This window comes from Erythranthe guttata, chromosome 4 (genome assembly GCF_056151865.1).
Source record: "Erythranthe guttata isolate IM_541 chromosome 4, IM_541, whole genome shotgun sequence".
In the NCBI taxonomy this organism is placed as follows: Eukaryota; Viridiplantae; Streptophyta; class Magnoliopsida; order Lamiales; family Phrymaceae; genus Erythranthe; species Erythranthe guttata.
The window spans coordinates 14687364-14705371 of NC_142536.1; the positions used below are offsets into that span (position 1 = coordinate 14687364).

Sequence of the window (18008 nt, forward strand, 5' to 3'; positions counted from 1 at the left end):
GTTTTTCTACCAATTAATATTCAAGAATTTAAAAATCATGTGTGTGTGTGTGTGTGGTGTCCGAAAATTCAAGAAAATGTGGGGAGGATTTTCAAGTTTTCTAAATAAATTAAAAATCCTAAAATGCATGAGAAAATTCATTTTTTTTTTTAAATTTTGTGCATGCATAAATATGATGAAATGCTTATTTAAATTCATATGCAAAATCCTAATTCATGAAAATAATTTATTTCGACACACTATTTCGAAATATTTCCCTAAGCACATAATTCACATAATCACATAATTACCTAATTCACGTAAATACTAAGCATGCAAGAATTATTATAAATCCTAATTTCACAAATATGCACATAAAGGTGGTAAAAATTATTTTACCGAAAATGCGGGGTGTTACAATCTTCCCCCCTTAAAAAAATTTTGTCCCCAAAATTTGTACCTTTTTCGATTAGTTCCGGATAACGACTCACAATCTCATCCTCAAGTTCCCACGTTGACTCATCCGGAGAATGGTTTTTCCAAAGGATTTTGGCTAGGCGAATTTCTTTGTTTCGGAGTTTCCTAACTTTTCGGTCTAATATTTGGGAGGGTTCTTCGGTAAAGGATAGGTTCGGGGATAAATCAAGGGGTTCGGTTTCAAGGATGTGGTTAGGGTTGGGAATATATTTTCGGAGCATGGAGACGTGAAAGACGTTGTGGATCTTGGATAGTTGAGGCGGTAGGGCTAGGCGATAGGCTTGGCCACCAATTCGGTCGAGTATTTCGAAGGGTCCAATGAATAGAGGGCTTAACTTTCCTCGTTTTCCGAATCGCATGATTCCTTTGAGTGGAGCGACTTTCAAGAATACGTGATCACCGGCTTGGAATTCCAAATCTCGCCTTCTTTTATTCGCGTACTTTTGTTGGCGATCTTGGGCGGTTCTCATTTTCTCTCTGATATTCTTGATTATGTCGACGGTGTGTTGGACCAGCTCGGGTCCTAATAAGCTTCGCTCTCCTACTTCGTCCCAATGGATTGGAGAACGGCATTTTCTTCCGTACAAGGCTTCGTAAGGTGCCATTCCGATCGAAGATTGGAAGCTATTGTTGTACGAGAATTCGATGAGCGGTAGACGGCTTTCCCAATTTCCACCAAAATCCATTATACATGCTCGAAGCATGTCTTCGAGGGTCTTGATTGTCCTTTCCGATTGTCCGTCGGTTTGGGGATGGTACGCCGTGCTAAAGGCTAGACGGGTTCCCATCGCTTCGTGCAATCTTTTCCAAAATTTGGAAGTGAATCGGGGATCTCGGTCGGAGATGATTGATATCGGAACGCCATGGAGTCGGACGATTTCTCCAATATAGAGTTCGGCTAGCTTTTCGAGACTAAAAGTTGTCTTGACCGGTAAGAAATGTGCGGACTTAGTTAGGCGATCGACTATTACCCATATTGAATCGGATCCTTTCTGAGTCTTCGGGAAACCTTGAACAAAGTCCATCGTTACTCTTTCCCATTTCCATTCAGGAATAAGGTTGGATTGTAGAAGTCCACCGGGCCTTTGGTGTTCGGTTTTGATTTGTTTGACAAATTAGGCATTCGGATACGTATTTGGCTATATCCTTCTTCATGCCTGGCCACCAGTACAACTTCTTCAAGTCTTGATACATTTTGGTTTCACCCGGATGGCAAGAGTAGGGTGTTTTGTGAGCTTCGTCGAGAATTAATCCTTTGATCTCTTTGTTTGTCGGAATGCAAATTCTCCCTTGAAATTTCAAGATTTTGCCATCGGTCATTGAGAAATTTGGATTTTGACCGGTTGCTAAGCCTTCTCGGATTTTGACAAGTTGATCATCATGGTCTTGAGCGGACTTGATAGTTGATTCGAGCGGCGGTTTAATGATCAAGGCGGACATGGATTTTCGGCTAAGAGCGTCGGCGACAACATTGGCTTTACCGGGATGGTAAAGGATTTCGCAATCATAGTCCTTGACTAATTCAAGCCATCTTCTTTGCCTCATATTGAGCTCTTTTTGAGTAAAGAAGTACTTGAGACTTTTGTGGTCGGTGAAGATCGAACATTTTTCTCCGTAAAGGTAATGTCTCCAAATTTTGAGGGCGAACACGACTGCCGCGAGTTCTAAGTCGTGCGTCGGATAATTCTTCTCGTAGTCTTTTAATTGTCTAGAGGCGTAGGCAATTACATTCCCGTTTTGCATTAGGACGGCTCCGAGCCCGTGCTTGGAGGCGTCACTATAGACCACATAGTTTCCGGTTTTATCCGGTAGAGCGAGGATTGGTGCCGAGGTTAATCGCTTCTTGAGTTCTTGGAAACTAGACTCGCATTCGGGAGTCCATTGATACTTGACTTCCTTTCGGGTCAAACGAGAGAGTGGAGCGGCTATCTTGGAAAAGTTTGGAACGAACCGTCGGTAGTAGCCTGCGAGGCCGAGGAAACTTCGGATTTCTCCGACATTACGAGGGATTGACCAATTACAAACGGCTTCAATTTTGCTTGGATCAACGGCTATGCCTTCCTTGGAAATTACGTGACCAAGAAAGTGGACTTGTCTTAACCAAAACTCACATTTGGAAAACTTCGCATAGAGTTGGTTCTCTCGGAGAGTTTGGAGCACCATTTCCAAATGATTTCGATGTTCTTCATCATTTCTTGAATACACCAAGATATCGTCGATGAATACGATCACAAATTGATCTAGATATTTGCGGAAGATTCGATTCATGAGATCCATGAAAGCGGCGGGGGCGTTGGTTAGACCAAACGACATTACTACAAATTCGTAATGGCCGTAGCGAGTTCGAAATGCGGTTTTCGGAATATCTTCCTTCTTGATCTTCAATTGATGATATCCGGAACGGAGGTCGATTTTGGAATAGACCGTGGAGCCTTGAAGTTGGTCGAAAAGGTCGTCAATTCGTGGCAATGGATACTTGTTTTTGACGGTGACCTTGTTGAGTTCTCGGTAGTCGATACACATTCGGAGGGTTCCATCTTTCTTTTTCACGAAGAGTACCGGAGCACCCCATGGGGAAAAACTAGGGCGGATGAACTTCTTGTCGATAAGATCTTGAATTTGGTCCTTGAGTTCCTTTAGCTCTAACGGCGCCATGCGGTAAGGTGCCTTCGAGATAGGAGCGGAACCGGGGATCAAATTAATTTCAAATTCGATTTCACGATCGGGCGGAAGACCGGGGAGATCTTCGGGAAAGACATCAGGAAATTCGCAAACGGTTGGCACTTTGGAAATGTCGGCTTTATCTTCGTTGAGAGCTTCCACTATGTCGACCAAATGACATAGATGTCCTTTTTGAATAAGTTTGCTCGCTTTGATGGCGGAAATGATAGGAATTGACGGATTGTACGAGCTTCGGAATTCGAGAAAACTTTCATTCGGTAGGGAGAAACGAACGGTTTTGTGAGCGCAATTGATTTGGGCGTCGAATTTTGATAACCAATCCATTCCGAGGATCATTTCGAAATGTTTAATGGGTAGGATGATCAGATCGGAGGCTAGGGTTTGGTTATGAATCTGAATAGGGCAATCTTTGATGACGAAATTGGATTTAAGTTCATCACCGGAAGGAATAAGTATGCTAAACAAGGCATCGGCTTGACTACGGACTAGGCGGAGTTCGGCAACGAGGGTACTTGAGATGAATGAGTGAGTTGATCCGGAGTCGATGAGGGCATACACGGAATTATTATACACACTAACGGTACCTGCGATCATTGACGGGTCAGCTTCGGCTTGGTCTCTTGTCATGGCGAATACTCGTCCCGGCACTTGTCTCGGGGCGATAGGGCAGTCTCGGACCATGTGTCCGGGCTTCTTGCATCGAAAACAATGGTCGGTTCCGGCAACACAATCGCCAGCGTGTTCTCGATTGCATTTGGGGCAAAAGGGTTTGTTGCTCGGGATCACGGTTGCTCGGTTGATCGGTTGCTTTCCTTTGGAGTTGTTGAGGTTCGGTTTCTTCCATGGTCGAGAAGAGGCATCGTGAGGAGGTCTCCATTGTCGGATTTCCATCTCGTCTTGTTCGGCTTCCAAGGCTTTGTCCACTACTCCGCGGAAAGTAGAGGCAGAAGTTAGTCGAACGTCGCGCTTGATTATCGGGTTGAGGCCTCTTAGGTAGTGATTCATCTTTTCGGTGTCGTCTTTGGATATGAAAGGTGCGTAGAGGCTTCCTTGCTCGAAACGTCGTGTGAATTCGGCAACGGTTAGGTTTCCTTGTTTGAGTTCGAGAAACTCTTTAAGCTTTTGTGCTCGAACATTCTTGGAAAAGTACTTTTCGAAGAAGAGAACTTTGAAAGCTTCCCAAGTGGTATTTGCTAGATCGATTCCACTCTTTGCGCCTTCCCACCAATTTCGGGCTTCGTTTTTCAACAAGAATAGTGCACAATGGATTCGGTCGCTGTCGTTCATCACCATGTACTCGAAAATAACCTCGAGGGATTTGATCCATTCTTCGGCAACAGTTGGACTAGGGCCGCCGTGGAATTCGGTAGGATGCATTTTCAAGAATCGCTCGTAGGTGGCTTGTGGGGCTGTATTTCTAGGTTGGGGAGGAGGAGGAGGAGGTGGATGAGGGTTTTGGTTTTGAAGGTTAACAAGGCGGTTGATTTGTTCATTTTGTTCTCGGACGAGGGCGGTGAGGTCTTGGATGGTACGAGATTGATTGTGAGGATCGTTAGCGGCATTTTGAGCTCGAGTTCTTGCTCCAGACATTTTAATACTTAAACATATACAAACAATTCACATTAGCCATAAAATTCACATAAAACACATAAAACATATACCTGCCCGAGTGCTCAGTTGGAGTCGTGCTTTGAGAATCGTGAAGATCTCTAGGTCGTATGGAGGTTTCCGGGATCGTTGCTCTGATACCACGTCTGCTGTGACACCCCTCTCTCGACTACCCTTATTATATGTAATCTCAGCGGAAGACTTTTGAAAACATGATTTTTTTGTGGATAGAAATTTACGTAAAAAATTTTCTTTTTAAATCAGAGGGAGAGAGGGCACAGCTTGCTAAACCCTAATCGATGAACTAACACTAATGCATGCTAAATGCAAGACTAGAAAGTAACTAGGCATGATGGACTTAATGCAAATGCGGACAGATTCAATGCAGAAGCTTTAAAAATTAATTCCTCTTAAACTACTCATGCAAATGACCCCACAATTATACCATACCATCTAATACGGGTCTAGATCACTCAGTTAAAACAGTTTTGAAATATGCATGGCCATTTAGGAGAAATAAATAAAATGGCACAGTCACTCGGTTTAAAATCCAGAACAGGGGAGGGAGTTTTGAAAATTCACAATAAATTCCTCACTGACCCAAAAACTACCAAATTTTACCCCAGGGCAGAAAAATAAGTTTAAAACATTTTCCAATTGGAAACAAGGCATTTGGGTGAGTAAAACTCCAGTTAGACCAGAAAACACCCGAATGACCCTGTTTCAATGCAGTAGTGAGAAATAAATCATAACTAAATGAATACTTACCCAAAGCATGCACAAGACCTATCAAAATGATGAGCACAGAGAGATGCAGAGACTCCTAAAATTTCATGATTTTCTATGCAGAGAACCTATATGAAAATAATTTTAGAACATGGAGACAAAACACGAAGAAACTACTAGTCGAAAGCATGCATGCATATAAATAGTGAAAATTTGCTTTCGCTTACAAAAGGCTACGGATTACCGATTAATCATCCAAAATAGGGTAATCCTAATTACTATTACATACGTCGTCTTTTAATAATTTCCACCGATCGGAGGAAGCAAACGGTAGAAAATACCTAAAACCGTATCAAAAGTTTTTACAAGCATATTGTACAAATAGAACCACATAACCAAATTAAGAGCCAACACTATCCACAACCCCTCCATACGATCCCCTTCCGATTCTCGAGCTCGATTCCCAACTTCACTCCTCAGGCCCTAAATCGGGTATACCTACAAACATACAACACCTATATGAGTCTTTGAGGACTCAATGAGAATCTTGAAGTAATATCAAATACACATAGCACATAGAGCATACATATATCTATATATATATATACATACATATATCTTATACATGAACATACAACATGAAGTAAAACAATCATATACTTCCCTTTTTCGTCGGCGATCTTCATTCACATAATTGCCACCACGCATAGAGTGAGATAATTCCCACATTTATAACCCTATGATCCCAAGACCATAGAGTGAGAATATCCCACCTTTATAACCCTATGCCATGGCACGTATTGAAGATTATAGGGGGAATTTCCCACCTTTATAACCCTACGGTCCCAAGACCATAGAGTGAGATTTTCCCACCTATATCAACAACACCGAAATGCAACATGCATGACATGAAAAATTGTCGGGAATCCCTCGGAAGAGCCAATCTAAGTTACCGGTAAATAACCCCATATATTTCGAACCATGTCTAACTACGTGGGATCAAACCACCCCTAGGCCCTACGGTACCAGGCTCGCCGTACCTGAGAAATTTACCGTAACCTCGAAAGACTTTCCAACATAGTTTTATCTTTTTGAAAATTCATGACACTTTATGCACCCACCCATGCACCCTTCTACTTACCCTTCTCTCATCCTCACACCCAATGATTCACATAAGCAAGCAAGAGCACATAGGAGCACATAGAAAACACATATAAAGTTTCACAAAATCATTTAGCCATAAAAACATAGAAATAACCGAAATCTTAACATGCAAAACAATCTAACATCAAAGTTCACTAGATCTAATATTTTTACAAGAATAAAATTCAAGACTTCCATCTTTACATTTATTCAAGCAAATACACTAGATCTTCACATGCAAGAGTATTTTAAACCAAATTATCACAAGTTCTTAGTTCTTAAACCATTTTTTTCATAGAAAACACTAGATCTTAACATGCAAGACTTTAGATCAACCATCAATCACTAGATATTAACATGCAAGGCCTTGGATCAACAATCAATCACCAATCTTAACATGCAAGGCCTAAAAACAACAATCAACACAAGATCAACACATGCATAACACAAAATAAACCACATAAGCAATTTCAAGCATTTTATCTCAAAAATTCGAAAGTTCCTTAGTTAAGTCAAAAATTCATTTTCTTTTCAAAAATCAACAATCAAACACTAGATCAATACATGCAAGGCACTAATTAAACCAAACAAGCCTTTTAAAACATTTTTCCCCAAAAATTCGAAAGCTCCATGGCTAGGCCAAAAATTCATTTTCTTTTCAAAAATCAACAATCAAACACTAGATCAACACATGCAAGGCACTAATTAAGCCAAATGAGCCATTTAAAACATTTTTCCCCAATTTTCGAAAAATTATAAAATTTCAAGAGTAAAACTATCTTTTCAAAATACTAACATGCAATCATCATCTAAAACACATAATCACATAATATGCAAGAATCAACAATGAAAACACATAAAAACACATAAAAACCGAAAATACTAGTGGTGTTGTAGGTTTGAGCAAGAATTCAAGAATTCTCACCTATATTCTTTAGGGGAAGGGCTTGTTAGCTCTTTTCTCTCTAATACAAGAAGAGATTAAGAGTTAGATTAAGCATTAAGAAAGTAAGAAGAAAAACAAAAGGAAGAGGAGGAGGAAGAGCTTTGCTCTTTCGGGAAAGAAGAAGAAAGAAGAGGGAGGAGAAGCTTACTCCTAAGCTTGGCCGAAAATTCTCCTCTTGTTGAAATAGAAGGAGACTTTGAACTTAAGGATTGTAAGAGTGGAGTTTGAGAGTGAGTTTTGATCTTGGGCATGGGTGGTATTTATAGAGTTTTTGGAGACTTCAAAGCCAATGGAGAAGAAAGGGAAATACATTTTTTTGTGGGGGTGATTTTGCAATTTCCGAAAATATGAGGTGGTGGTGGTTCTAGGGTGGTTCAAGCTTGAGAAAATGGTGGTTATGGTGGTGGTGGTGGCTGCCGAAATGAAGGGGAAGGGAGGAGAAGAAGAAGACCTTTGGTCTTACTTAAAGGAGTGAAAAGGCATGCCTAGTCTATAGAGTAGGGAACTAGGCTTTTAGGTATTTCTTTCTATGCTCAAAGTACAACCACACTAATGCATGTTTTTCTACCAATTAATATTCAAGAATTTAAAAATCATGTGTGTGTGTGTGTGGTGTCCGAAAATTCAAGAAAATGTGGGGAGGATTTTCAAGTTTTCTAAATAAATTAAAAATCCTAAAATGCATGAGAAAATTCATTTTTTCTAAAATTTTGTGCATGCATAAATATGATGAAATGCTTATTTAAATTCATATGCAAAATCCTAATTCATGAAAATAATTTATTTCGACACACTATTTCGAAATATTTCCCTAAGCACATAATTCACATAATCACATAATTTCACATAATCACATAATTCACATAATCACATAATTACCTAATTCACGTAAATGCTAAGCATGCAAGAATTATTATAAATCCTAATTTCACAAATATGCACATAAAGGTGGTAAAAATTATTTTACCGAAAATGCGGGGTGTTACAATAACGGCCGGTTCATCGGGCCGGTTCACACCGTCCGGTTCGGGCCGGTTCAACCGGCCGTTATTCACTTTTTTTTGAATTTTTTTGAATTTTTTTTTTTTAAATTCGTGTGAACCGCCGGGCCGGGCCGGCGGTTCACGGTTCATCATTTTTCAGAACCGGGCCCGTCCCGGGTGGGACGGGCCGGTTCACGGGCCCGGGTCGGTTCACGGGCCCGGGCCGGTTCACTTGGTCAACGGGCCGGTTCGGGCCGGTTCCGGGCCCAAAACCGGCTCGTGGCCGTGTCTAACTGTGCACTTCTCGTCAATAACGCATATGCTATTACAGCGCGCCATTTTGTCATGATACAATTTTCCGCATCCGCCCAAGCACTTTCATCATCTCTAGCAAAGCAGTAAGCATTCAAACACAAATGTACTCCGCAATCACTAGTACCCACCTGTTGGCGCGAGGGTATAACATCTTCGACTGTGTTCGGAGGCAACTCCAGCTGCAAGGTTCTGTGGAAAAACCTCTTGTAAAACAAAGCCTACATCCAAAAACATAGAATTGTTAACTCTAATTTATAAGAAACACGTGTGAGTGAATGTAAATGAATAAAGACTTACAATTGTATCAGCAACGGATGTGTCTGCGGCATTCGTGATCGAGTTCATTAAATGTAAAGATCTATCTCTCGTGTCCAAAACATTCATATACCAATGGTTGCCATCGCATATCGGAAAGAGAATGTACCTAGTCTCGCTAAAGTCTGTTGACAAAAGTTTTGTGAAAAAACTGTTGGAAAGAGCAAATTCTCTTACCCGTGCCAGAAACTAATCAAACTCCTCGTCAGTGAACATCGACAAATCCAATTTTTCTCTCTCTATTCGCAACAAAATACTTGCCTACGCATATTAAATTACACATGTTATATAACTGTATTTCCGAAACGTACACAATGAGAGCAAAAAAAGTTTTACCTGGACAAATGAAGGAACCATACCGACCAAATGTTCCGCAAAGCTATCTGAGGCTGGATTGCATAACAAATATAAGTAGGAAAGCGATATGAGGCTGGATTGCATAACAAATATAAGTAGGAATCGAGTGCGAAACTCGAAACCCACTTACCGAATAGTAGTGGTACAATTTCGGACCCAGCAACGCCTACGGAGTTTTCTGACCAAATGATCTCCTTAAAGTCACCTCGCATAATAAATTCATCAAGGACCGCTCTTTCCTGATCTTGAATCTCAACCCGCCCTGTGTAACTGAGTTGCCCTTTATACGGTGAAAGTGAATCATCCATGACATCTGCAATTTCAACTGATAAAGGACTAACGCGCCCCCTACCACGTCCCCGTCCACGTCGACGTTCTCTCGGTTGCCTTTTGGGTGCCGGTGTAGTGGATCCTGGAGTGACAAAATCAAGCTCCATTCTCTTCACCACGCGATCACCTCTCTGTTTGATCCTCTTAACCATGGAGAACGGGGTGTAGACAACAAGTGCATGTCTATCTCCCTCGTCCTCATTCTTGTCCCCCTCGTCCTCATTCCTCTGTTCCCCGTTATGATCATCTTCTTCATTTTCATCATCTCCGCCTTCATGAAGTATTTCCGCACACAGGTTCTGTTTAACAAAGCAAAATTATATGATTTATAACGCAGACGTACACGTAAAGTTTTACGTACAGTGAACACATACACTGTTAACAAGTATATGTTTAACAATATAAATGTATATATGTCATAATAAAAACGTATATCATGTACAATATCTAAGTATATCGTGTATAGCAAAACCATATATGCATGTTATAGAAAACGTATTAAATCAGTTTATCAGCAGTATGCTCATTGTACTTACCATGGAGGACGGAGGACTGTAGACAAACAGTGTATGTTCCCCGTTATCATCTTCTTTTTCATTTTCATCATCTGAATAATCACGAAGTATTTCCGCACATAGGTTATGTTTTACACCTAAACACGCATGACAAATTAAATGCACAATCACATAATTAAAATATGCAATTAAATAAATCATGCAATATAGAGAGGGTGTTACAAATCTCCCCCCTTCAGATTGTTATTGAAGTATGTTATATAGCCGCATCTAAAAATAAGATTTGCTTAACAGAATTAAAATATGCAATTAAATAAATCATGCAATATAGAGAGGGTTAGACACGGCCACGGGCCGGTTTTGGGCCCGGAACCGGCCCAAACCGGCCCGTTGACGGCCCAAACCGGCCCGTTGACCAAGTGAACCGGCCCGAACCCGTGAACCGGCCCGTCCTCCCCGGGACGGGCCCGGTTCTTAGAAATGGTGAACCGTGAACCGCCGGGCCAGCCCGGCGGTTCACCCGGATTTAAAAAAAAAAAAAATTCAAAAAATTCAAAAAAAAAAAGCAAATAACGGCTAGTGAACCGGCCCGAACCGGCCGTTATTTACTTTTTTTTTAATTCCCCCCCCCCCCCCCCCCCCCCCAATTTTTCCTATAAATTCGAAATCTTTAAAATTTTGAATTTAAAATTGAGTTCAAGTCTTTTCATTTATTTCCTTTTTCTTTTTCTATTTAAAATTACTTCTTTTAATTTACTTATTCATAAAATATTTCAAAAAAAAAAAACTTCAAAATTTCCAGGCTGACCCGGAACCGGCCCGAACCGGCGGGCCGACCCGGCCCGCTGAACCGCCCATACTACGGGCCGGTTCCGATTCCGGAAAATGTGAACCGTGAACCGGCTTGAACCGGCCCGGAACTGGCCCGAACCGGCCCGGAACTGGCCCGAACCGGCCCGTGGCCGTGTCGAGAGGGTGGTACAAATCTCCCCCCTTCATATTGTTACTGAAGTATGTTATATAATGGCAAAGCTGTAAATTAGTACATTCAAATCATAAGAGCATACAAAAATGTTACATAAATATGATTTAAGACAAATAATTAATATTTATTTTTTTGATAAATCGATACAACGTATTCCCATCGCGCCCTTTGTAATTTGGTCTTCCCAATGCACCTTTTTTTTCTTGCGATCTTTGTCGAACAAATATTAGTGCAAGAACTATAAACGACACATAAGTAGTCACAACTTTGTGTTCACACAAGTATTTCAAAAGAGGAAATATGATTACCACGTATATCTTTTGGTCGTATTTTATATCTTTTCTCTTCCTCAATCTTCTGATTCTCGGAATCTTTGTCTACACACAAGTTTAAGAAAAATATTAGTGCAAGAAAAAAAATACAAAAATATAATCACTGTTTGTATACTCCGTGAATGTTATCTTCTTCAAGTATAAGTACATTAAAAAAAAAGTACTGCCTCTATTGAGAGGCAGTCTCTACGTCGGTTTGGAAAACTTGGATATAATCGATGAATGTTATCTCCAGGAGTTCTTATAAGTACTTTAAAAAAAAGTACTGCCTCTATTGAGAGGCAAGTCTCTACGTCGGTTTGGGAAACTTAGATCTAATCCATGAATGTTATCTCCAGGAGAAGTACTTCACCTTTAACATCCACCTTTTGTCTCTTGGTATCTTGGTTGTACATACAAGTTGAACACAAAAATACATAAGCCAAAACAAAAGTAGTTATTATTTATACAGACTTGAATGTTATCTCTGTCAAACATAAATACTTAAAAATAACGACCACCTCGTCGTTGATTTGTAGCTGGATATGCATAGTCCTCTTTCTTCGTCGGTTTACGCTCTCGGTTTGGGTACTGACGCGGAGGTGGAAAATCAACTTCTGTCGGAAGAGGAGCGATCGGTGAATGCGGCCTACGAGATGGTGAAAAGCTAGAAACAAATTATCAGAACAAGTCATTCAAACCGATCTCGAATGTAAAAGTTAGAAAAAAACTACCTTGTATCAACAGGAGGATCAGCAGGTGCAAGGATATTGAAGCATCTTTGCACGTCATCTTGTATCTTCCTCCACTGCTCTACTATCGAGCTATAGTACTGCAACCAGTTTCTTGGATCACCCTCCCTTGTCTTAAATATTTTCCTTAAGTTGATTGTCTCAACACTTCTCATCTGCACAACTACATCCTTGATGCCGATATGAGACCACAATTTGTTGCCACATATGAGAGGTACGTCGACGTGAAACATCCAAATTTGCCTTTTCAAATGAGGAGGTACCGTCTTTGTAGCTTCAACATATGGCTCAACAACAAATTCAACCTGTCGTATTAGAAGGAAAAAAAATTCGAGTGATGATGGAACGGAATGTATGAAACGGAATGGGCAAAGTTTATGATCATAATTAATTAGAGACCGAATGTATGAAAATAGCGATAAAAATATATCAAACATAGTACAAAAAAAACAAAAAAAAAAACCTCTTCCATAGGTCCCAATAGCTCCTCTATGTCCATGGGATTCGAGGTGTCTCTACATCTTCTTTTCATGAGCTTTGTCCAACCGTTCACAAGTGGGAAAGATGTAGGGATTTCATCCCGGAGGACGTGGTAATAGGTAGCCAAGCCAGGAAATCGAATCATAGAAAAAATCTGTTATAAAATATAAAAAATTAAGAGATCAAAACTGCAGCAGCAGATAAAGACTTGAAACCTTCATGTAATAATGGTTTCAACAAACTATGTGGATATAACTTAATATACATAAAATGTCGAAAAATAACCAGAACAATTTGTGAAAATCTCAATTTATGCAAAATAATAAATTGGATCAACAAATTCCAATTTGTATACATCTTGACTTCTTTCAAGTATATAAATATATATGTGTGTGTGTGTGTGTGTGTGTGTGTGTGTGTGTGTGTGTGTGTGTGTGTGTGTGTGTGTGTGTGTATGTGTGTATATATGCAAGAAAAGAAAATGAGATTTTTACTCGGCAAAAGATGTACTATCCAAGTTCTGAGAGTTATTCTCAGAGAAGTCGTTTTGTGACTTGCTGGAAACAATGGTACTAGCAGGTGAACATTTACCAGGGACCATAAAGAAATACAAATAACAACTTGAATAAGTAGAATAAGAAAAAAGTCGAAAAGAACATACATGCAATGGGAGAAGGGGTGCTGCAAGAGTCTTCACCTCTTTCGTCAAAGTATGATGTATATTTGCCAGCAAACCGGCGCCCCATGCATATGAATCAACATTTACCAAATCTGAAAGTAAACAGACAAACATCACAGGCACAGTAAATCTATTGCGATGCAATGGATGTATGATATAGCCTATTATATGCAACAAATACACTCTAGCATGTCGATCTAGAGTCTCATCATCGGCATCTTCTGGGACATCCAAATAAGGTCTCAGATGATGCAAATCAATATAATACCGATTCATTATGAATTAACATAGGGTGAATCATCTGAGACAATAAACTATGTTAATCAATATAATACCGATTCATTGTGAATTCCATTTGTAGGAGACGGGAGAGGAGAGGGTTTTTAGGGTGAATGGATTTCGGTTCTATGAACAATGCAAATATGTGTTCGAAGACAAACAAGCTCCGATAGTCAACTTTCGAGATTTTACCGGATACCATCGTGATAACCCAATCATCATTCACGAAGGAGATGATGGCCAGATTGTTGATCCTGAACAGGTTCCTCCGGAAAATCGTGCACTCATTCCATTTGCAGGTGACATGGCTCAGTTTGAAGTAGTCTAGTATCGCTCCCCGTAACTAGAACGTTTTATATTTAGGTCTATGTAGAATCCGCTACTATGATGTTTATGTAGTATTTCGTTATTTTGAACACTTTTCTTATTTTCTTGTTTTAAGTATGTGTTAAAGCCACGGAACTAAGATTCCGAATTTTGGACTAGTACTTCACCTTGTTGGAAGTACTATTTTGCGTATGTTCAATCGGATGGTTATATTTATTATTTATATGGTTGTTGTTTCATATTCTTCTCCTTTCATAAGTCATTTAAAACACAATCCAATACATATTACGATGAAGTCAAAAAATTTGAAATTTGAAATATTTGTATCATACATAATACGCAATACAAATGCTGGTACTATCAATTGTTTTGTCAATACAAAAAAGGCAACCTAATTACATACAAAATTATATAAAGTAGTGGTTAACATACCATTCGTAATGCATTATGACCAACAAAAAAAAAACTCGATTCAATTTTATGGAGTACACATATGATTTCATCTATGTACGTCTTATGTTGAGCAAAACAAGTTACAATACAACCAGGAAATAAAAAAGTAAAGCAGCCACTGATACCGAAGCCGCCCAGAAAACTAAACGGGCCGACGTATTAGTTAACCAATTCTCCCCATTCCCATCACTGTGCTGCTGCAATTGGGATTCCAATTCCGATATTTTGTTAACCAACACGGAGACTTCCAATGGAATCTGCGCCTCCAAATAGTTTATTCTCTTGAGCAAGCCTGGTATAATTTGCTTCGATCTATCACACATTTCAGGATCACACCAATTAAAAAAACGACAACCATTAACCTGAAATTGTATGTTTAATTCATTAGCATCAAACATATTGTATGAATATGAACTAAAAATTAAAATAATTCACTACATTACGAACTAATGTTTAAATTATTCATTACATTACGACACCAGATTAGCGGCGTTGAAATTTTCAGTTGTAATAATTAAGAACAAGGCATTTAATACGACACCAGATAATTCATTACATAAACCAAAATCATAATATATTATTTCAATATTGAAGAACCACTTAATAACAGTAACAAACAATCGCGATAGTCATTCTCTGGTTTTAACTTGTAACCCAACACATGCCCAACATCAAAATCGCATTCATTAAGGTTGAGTGATACCAAAACCTGATTAGTTAAAATAAAACCATAAATTTTGAGTTAATGGGAAAAGAAATTACCCCCCTTTGAGGGCAAGATACGAAAAATATAATCCTGGGTTTGTATCTGTCCATGAAGTTTGTACGGCGACCATGTACCCGCAATCGCAATATTTTGGCACTTCCCGATTTATCTTGACTCCGTTGAAATTGTTGCTGCCCGTTTTCCGGTGAGAGCTACTACTACCAGAACTCATGATGATGTAACGAATTCAACGATTCAACTCGATTCAATGGCAGATTTATATTTCACCGATTACCAATTTAGGGTTGGAAATTATGGCAGGAATTGCAGATGGTTGGGGCTATGTGAAAACATGAGATGAAGCAGAAAATTGATATATATATTATTCAATATGTCAAGGGCTTTTACGGAAATTACCAATTTAATATCTTTAAATCAACTATACAAAACAGCGTATTGTTGGTCTCGGGATTATCAGTACCGAGATAATACCACGAACCAAATGTCATAGTAAGTGTAACTTGTCAACACTCCTATCTCAATATTAACCATCCCATCTCTCTCTATATTTCGAAGCCCTCCAACCAAAGAGGCCCCGAGAGTCTATCCAAAATATTGTAATGTCTGAAGTTGAATATCTCAAAAAAAAAAAAATTTAAAAAATCTTAATTTTGTTAACTTAAAGACTTTTAAAATATTTACATTTAATATCAGAATCTAATAAATTTAGTATAAGATTTAATCTAACGAATCAAACATATAGGTAAAGAAATGAGCCTCTCTCGTGCTTCAGCTTGTTCCATAATCCATGAGGATGCGGATGGTATTTGCCTCCCCTTCAATTTGGCTACTGGTGCCTAATATAATTTACTACTTGATACCCCCAAATAAAAAATAAAAATAAAAATTCTTTAAAATACTTTTAACTGAAGTTTGGAGATGAACTTCAAGAGATGAGTGTATAGTTCAATTTCTCATTCATTATCAAAGTGTTTGTCAATAAGTATTATTAGTTTAGAACTGAATATTAATAAATAGGGATTACAGAATTTAACGTGTTAAGTGATTTCTTATTGACTTAATTGCTTGTTTGTCTTTCTTGCAAAATCAATTAACATGTTATGTGACACACTCAAAGAGCTCCCGACGATTACACTCCGACGCTTAAATAAGATGATGCCGCATGTCGATAATTAATTCAATGCTTGAAAGCAATTAAGTCAATAAGAAATCATGTACCTTAGAATGTTAATTTAAATAGATAAAATCTCACATGAACTTTTTACTATTTAATCAATATGTGAACGAGCCGAGCTCGCCTCTTTTTGCAGGCTCGAACTCGAGTCTATTTTGTCGAGTTCGAGCTCGTCGAGTTCCTTCTTTTTTGGCTTGAGCTCAAAATCATGTCAATGTTATCGTGCTCGAGCCCAAGCTCATTTTGTTGTTTTCCTTTTTTTTTTTTTTCTAAATATGTTTTAATTATTATTTTATTATTATTGAAATTTATTTAAAAAAAATCACATAATAAACAATAAATTGTAATTATATATATTTTTAATAATTATAATTTACTTTTAGGGTAAATTACAACCACCCCCTGAGGTATGCTTGGATTACAAAACTCCCCTCTTGTTTGGGTAATTACAACCACCTCAACTATAAATCTTCTTACACGTCCACCCTTGCGGATCCAAATTTAGTGGAATCTTCGAGATTATATGTACTTTTGTACCCGTTTTATCCCATTCGAACTCAACATTTTGAAGCAAGATGATCATAATATGTGTTTTTTGGCTTGTATATATAGATTGTGGTGCATCAGAAACTGTATTTTTACACAAAACGAGTACAAACTAGAGCACATTCCACGAAATCAAGATGATTATGTTGAATTTGACACCATAAGGGTGTAGATGTAAGAAAAAATCATAGTTGAGGGGGGTAGATGTAATTATCCAAATAAGAGGGTTTTTTTTCGTAAATTGACCATACCTCAGGGGGGTGTTTGTAATTTACCCTTATTTGTATTTATTTCTATAATATTTTATATTATTCTTTATTAGTTAAATAAAGAATAATATATGAAAAAAATAATAAATAAGGCTCGTGTGCCGGCTCGTGAGCTCATGAACAACAAAAAACTGGCTCGAGCTCGGCTCGTCAGAAAACCCAAGCTCGAAAAACTCGACTTCGAGTTCGAGCTTTTTTCGAGCCGGCTCATCGAGCTCATGAGTCGGCTCGACTCGTTTACCACCCCTAAATGTGGGATGTTGATTTCTTTTATTAAATTAAGGAATAAGTCACATCAATCTCTATAATTGATATAAGATTATGGAGAAGAAACAAAATATTGAAGGCTTAAGAGACATATTTACAAAAACTTTGGAGGTTAAAAGTAATAAAAATAAAATGTAATATGACAAAATACCTAATTTTTTTTTTTTCAATCTTGGGGTTCAACAGCCACTGTTTTAGAGTGTTTTCAACAGTAAATATTTCATATGCATTAATAGTTAATAATTAATATACCCATGTGAAAATTCAAAAGGCAATTACTATGTCGGAGGGGGAGGATATGAGCGCCAAAATGGTTATCACGTGCCAAGCACGTGCCTTTTCAAGGGCTATAATTGATTTTCAAAATACGTAAACCAAACACA

General features: G+C 38.6%; 1 protein-coding gene across 1 annotated transcript; it reads right to left on the reverse strand.

Annotated features, from left to right (window-relative positions):
- Window positions 1-11878: 11878 nt before the first annotated feature.
- On the reverse strand, window positions 11879-13393 carry LOC148771218 (uncharacterized). The gene is made up of 4 exons (XM_088817669.1): window positions 12888-13393; window positions 12407-12729; window positions 12194-12339; window positions 11879-12075 (listed from the first exon to the last, which is right to left on the reverse strand). The coding sequence occupies exons 1-4, from the start codon at window positions 13047-13049 to the stop codon at window positions 12008-12010; spliced, it is 699 nt and encodes a 232-aa protein (XP_088673795.1). The 5' UTR covers window positions 13050-13393; the 3' UTR covers window positions 11879-12007.
- Between the last annotated feature and the right edge of the window lie 4615 nt (window positions 13394-18008).

Bases quoted from the DNA above. Each gene is read 5' to 3' on its own strand.
- LOC148771218 (XM_088817669.1), bottom strand. From the start codon at position 13,049: ATGATTCGATTTCCTGGCTTGGCTACCTATTACCACGTCCTCCGGGAT. The intron at 12,730-12,887 runs GTTTTTTTTTTT...CTAATACGACAG, and splicing joins TATTGGGACCTATGGAAGAG to GTTGAATTTGTTGTTGAGCC. The intron at 12,076-12,193 runs GTGGTCGTTATT...TGTACAACCAAG, and splicing joins AGCTACAAATCAACGACGAG to ATACCAAGAGACAAAAGGTG.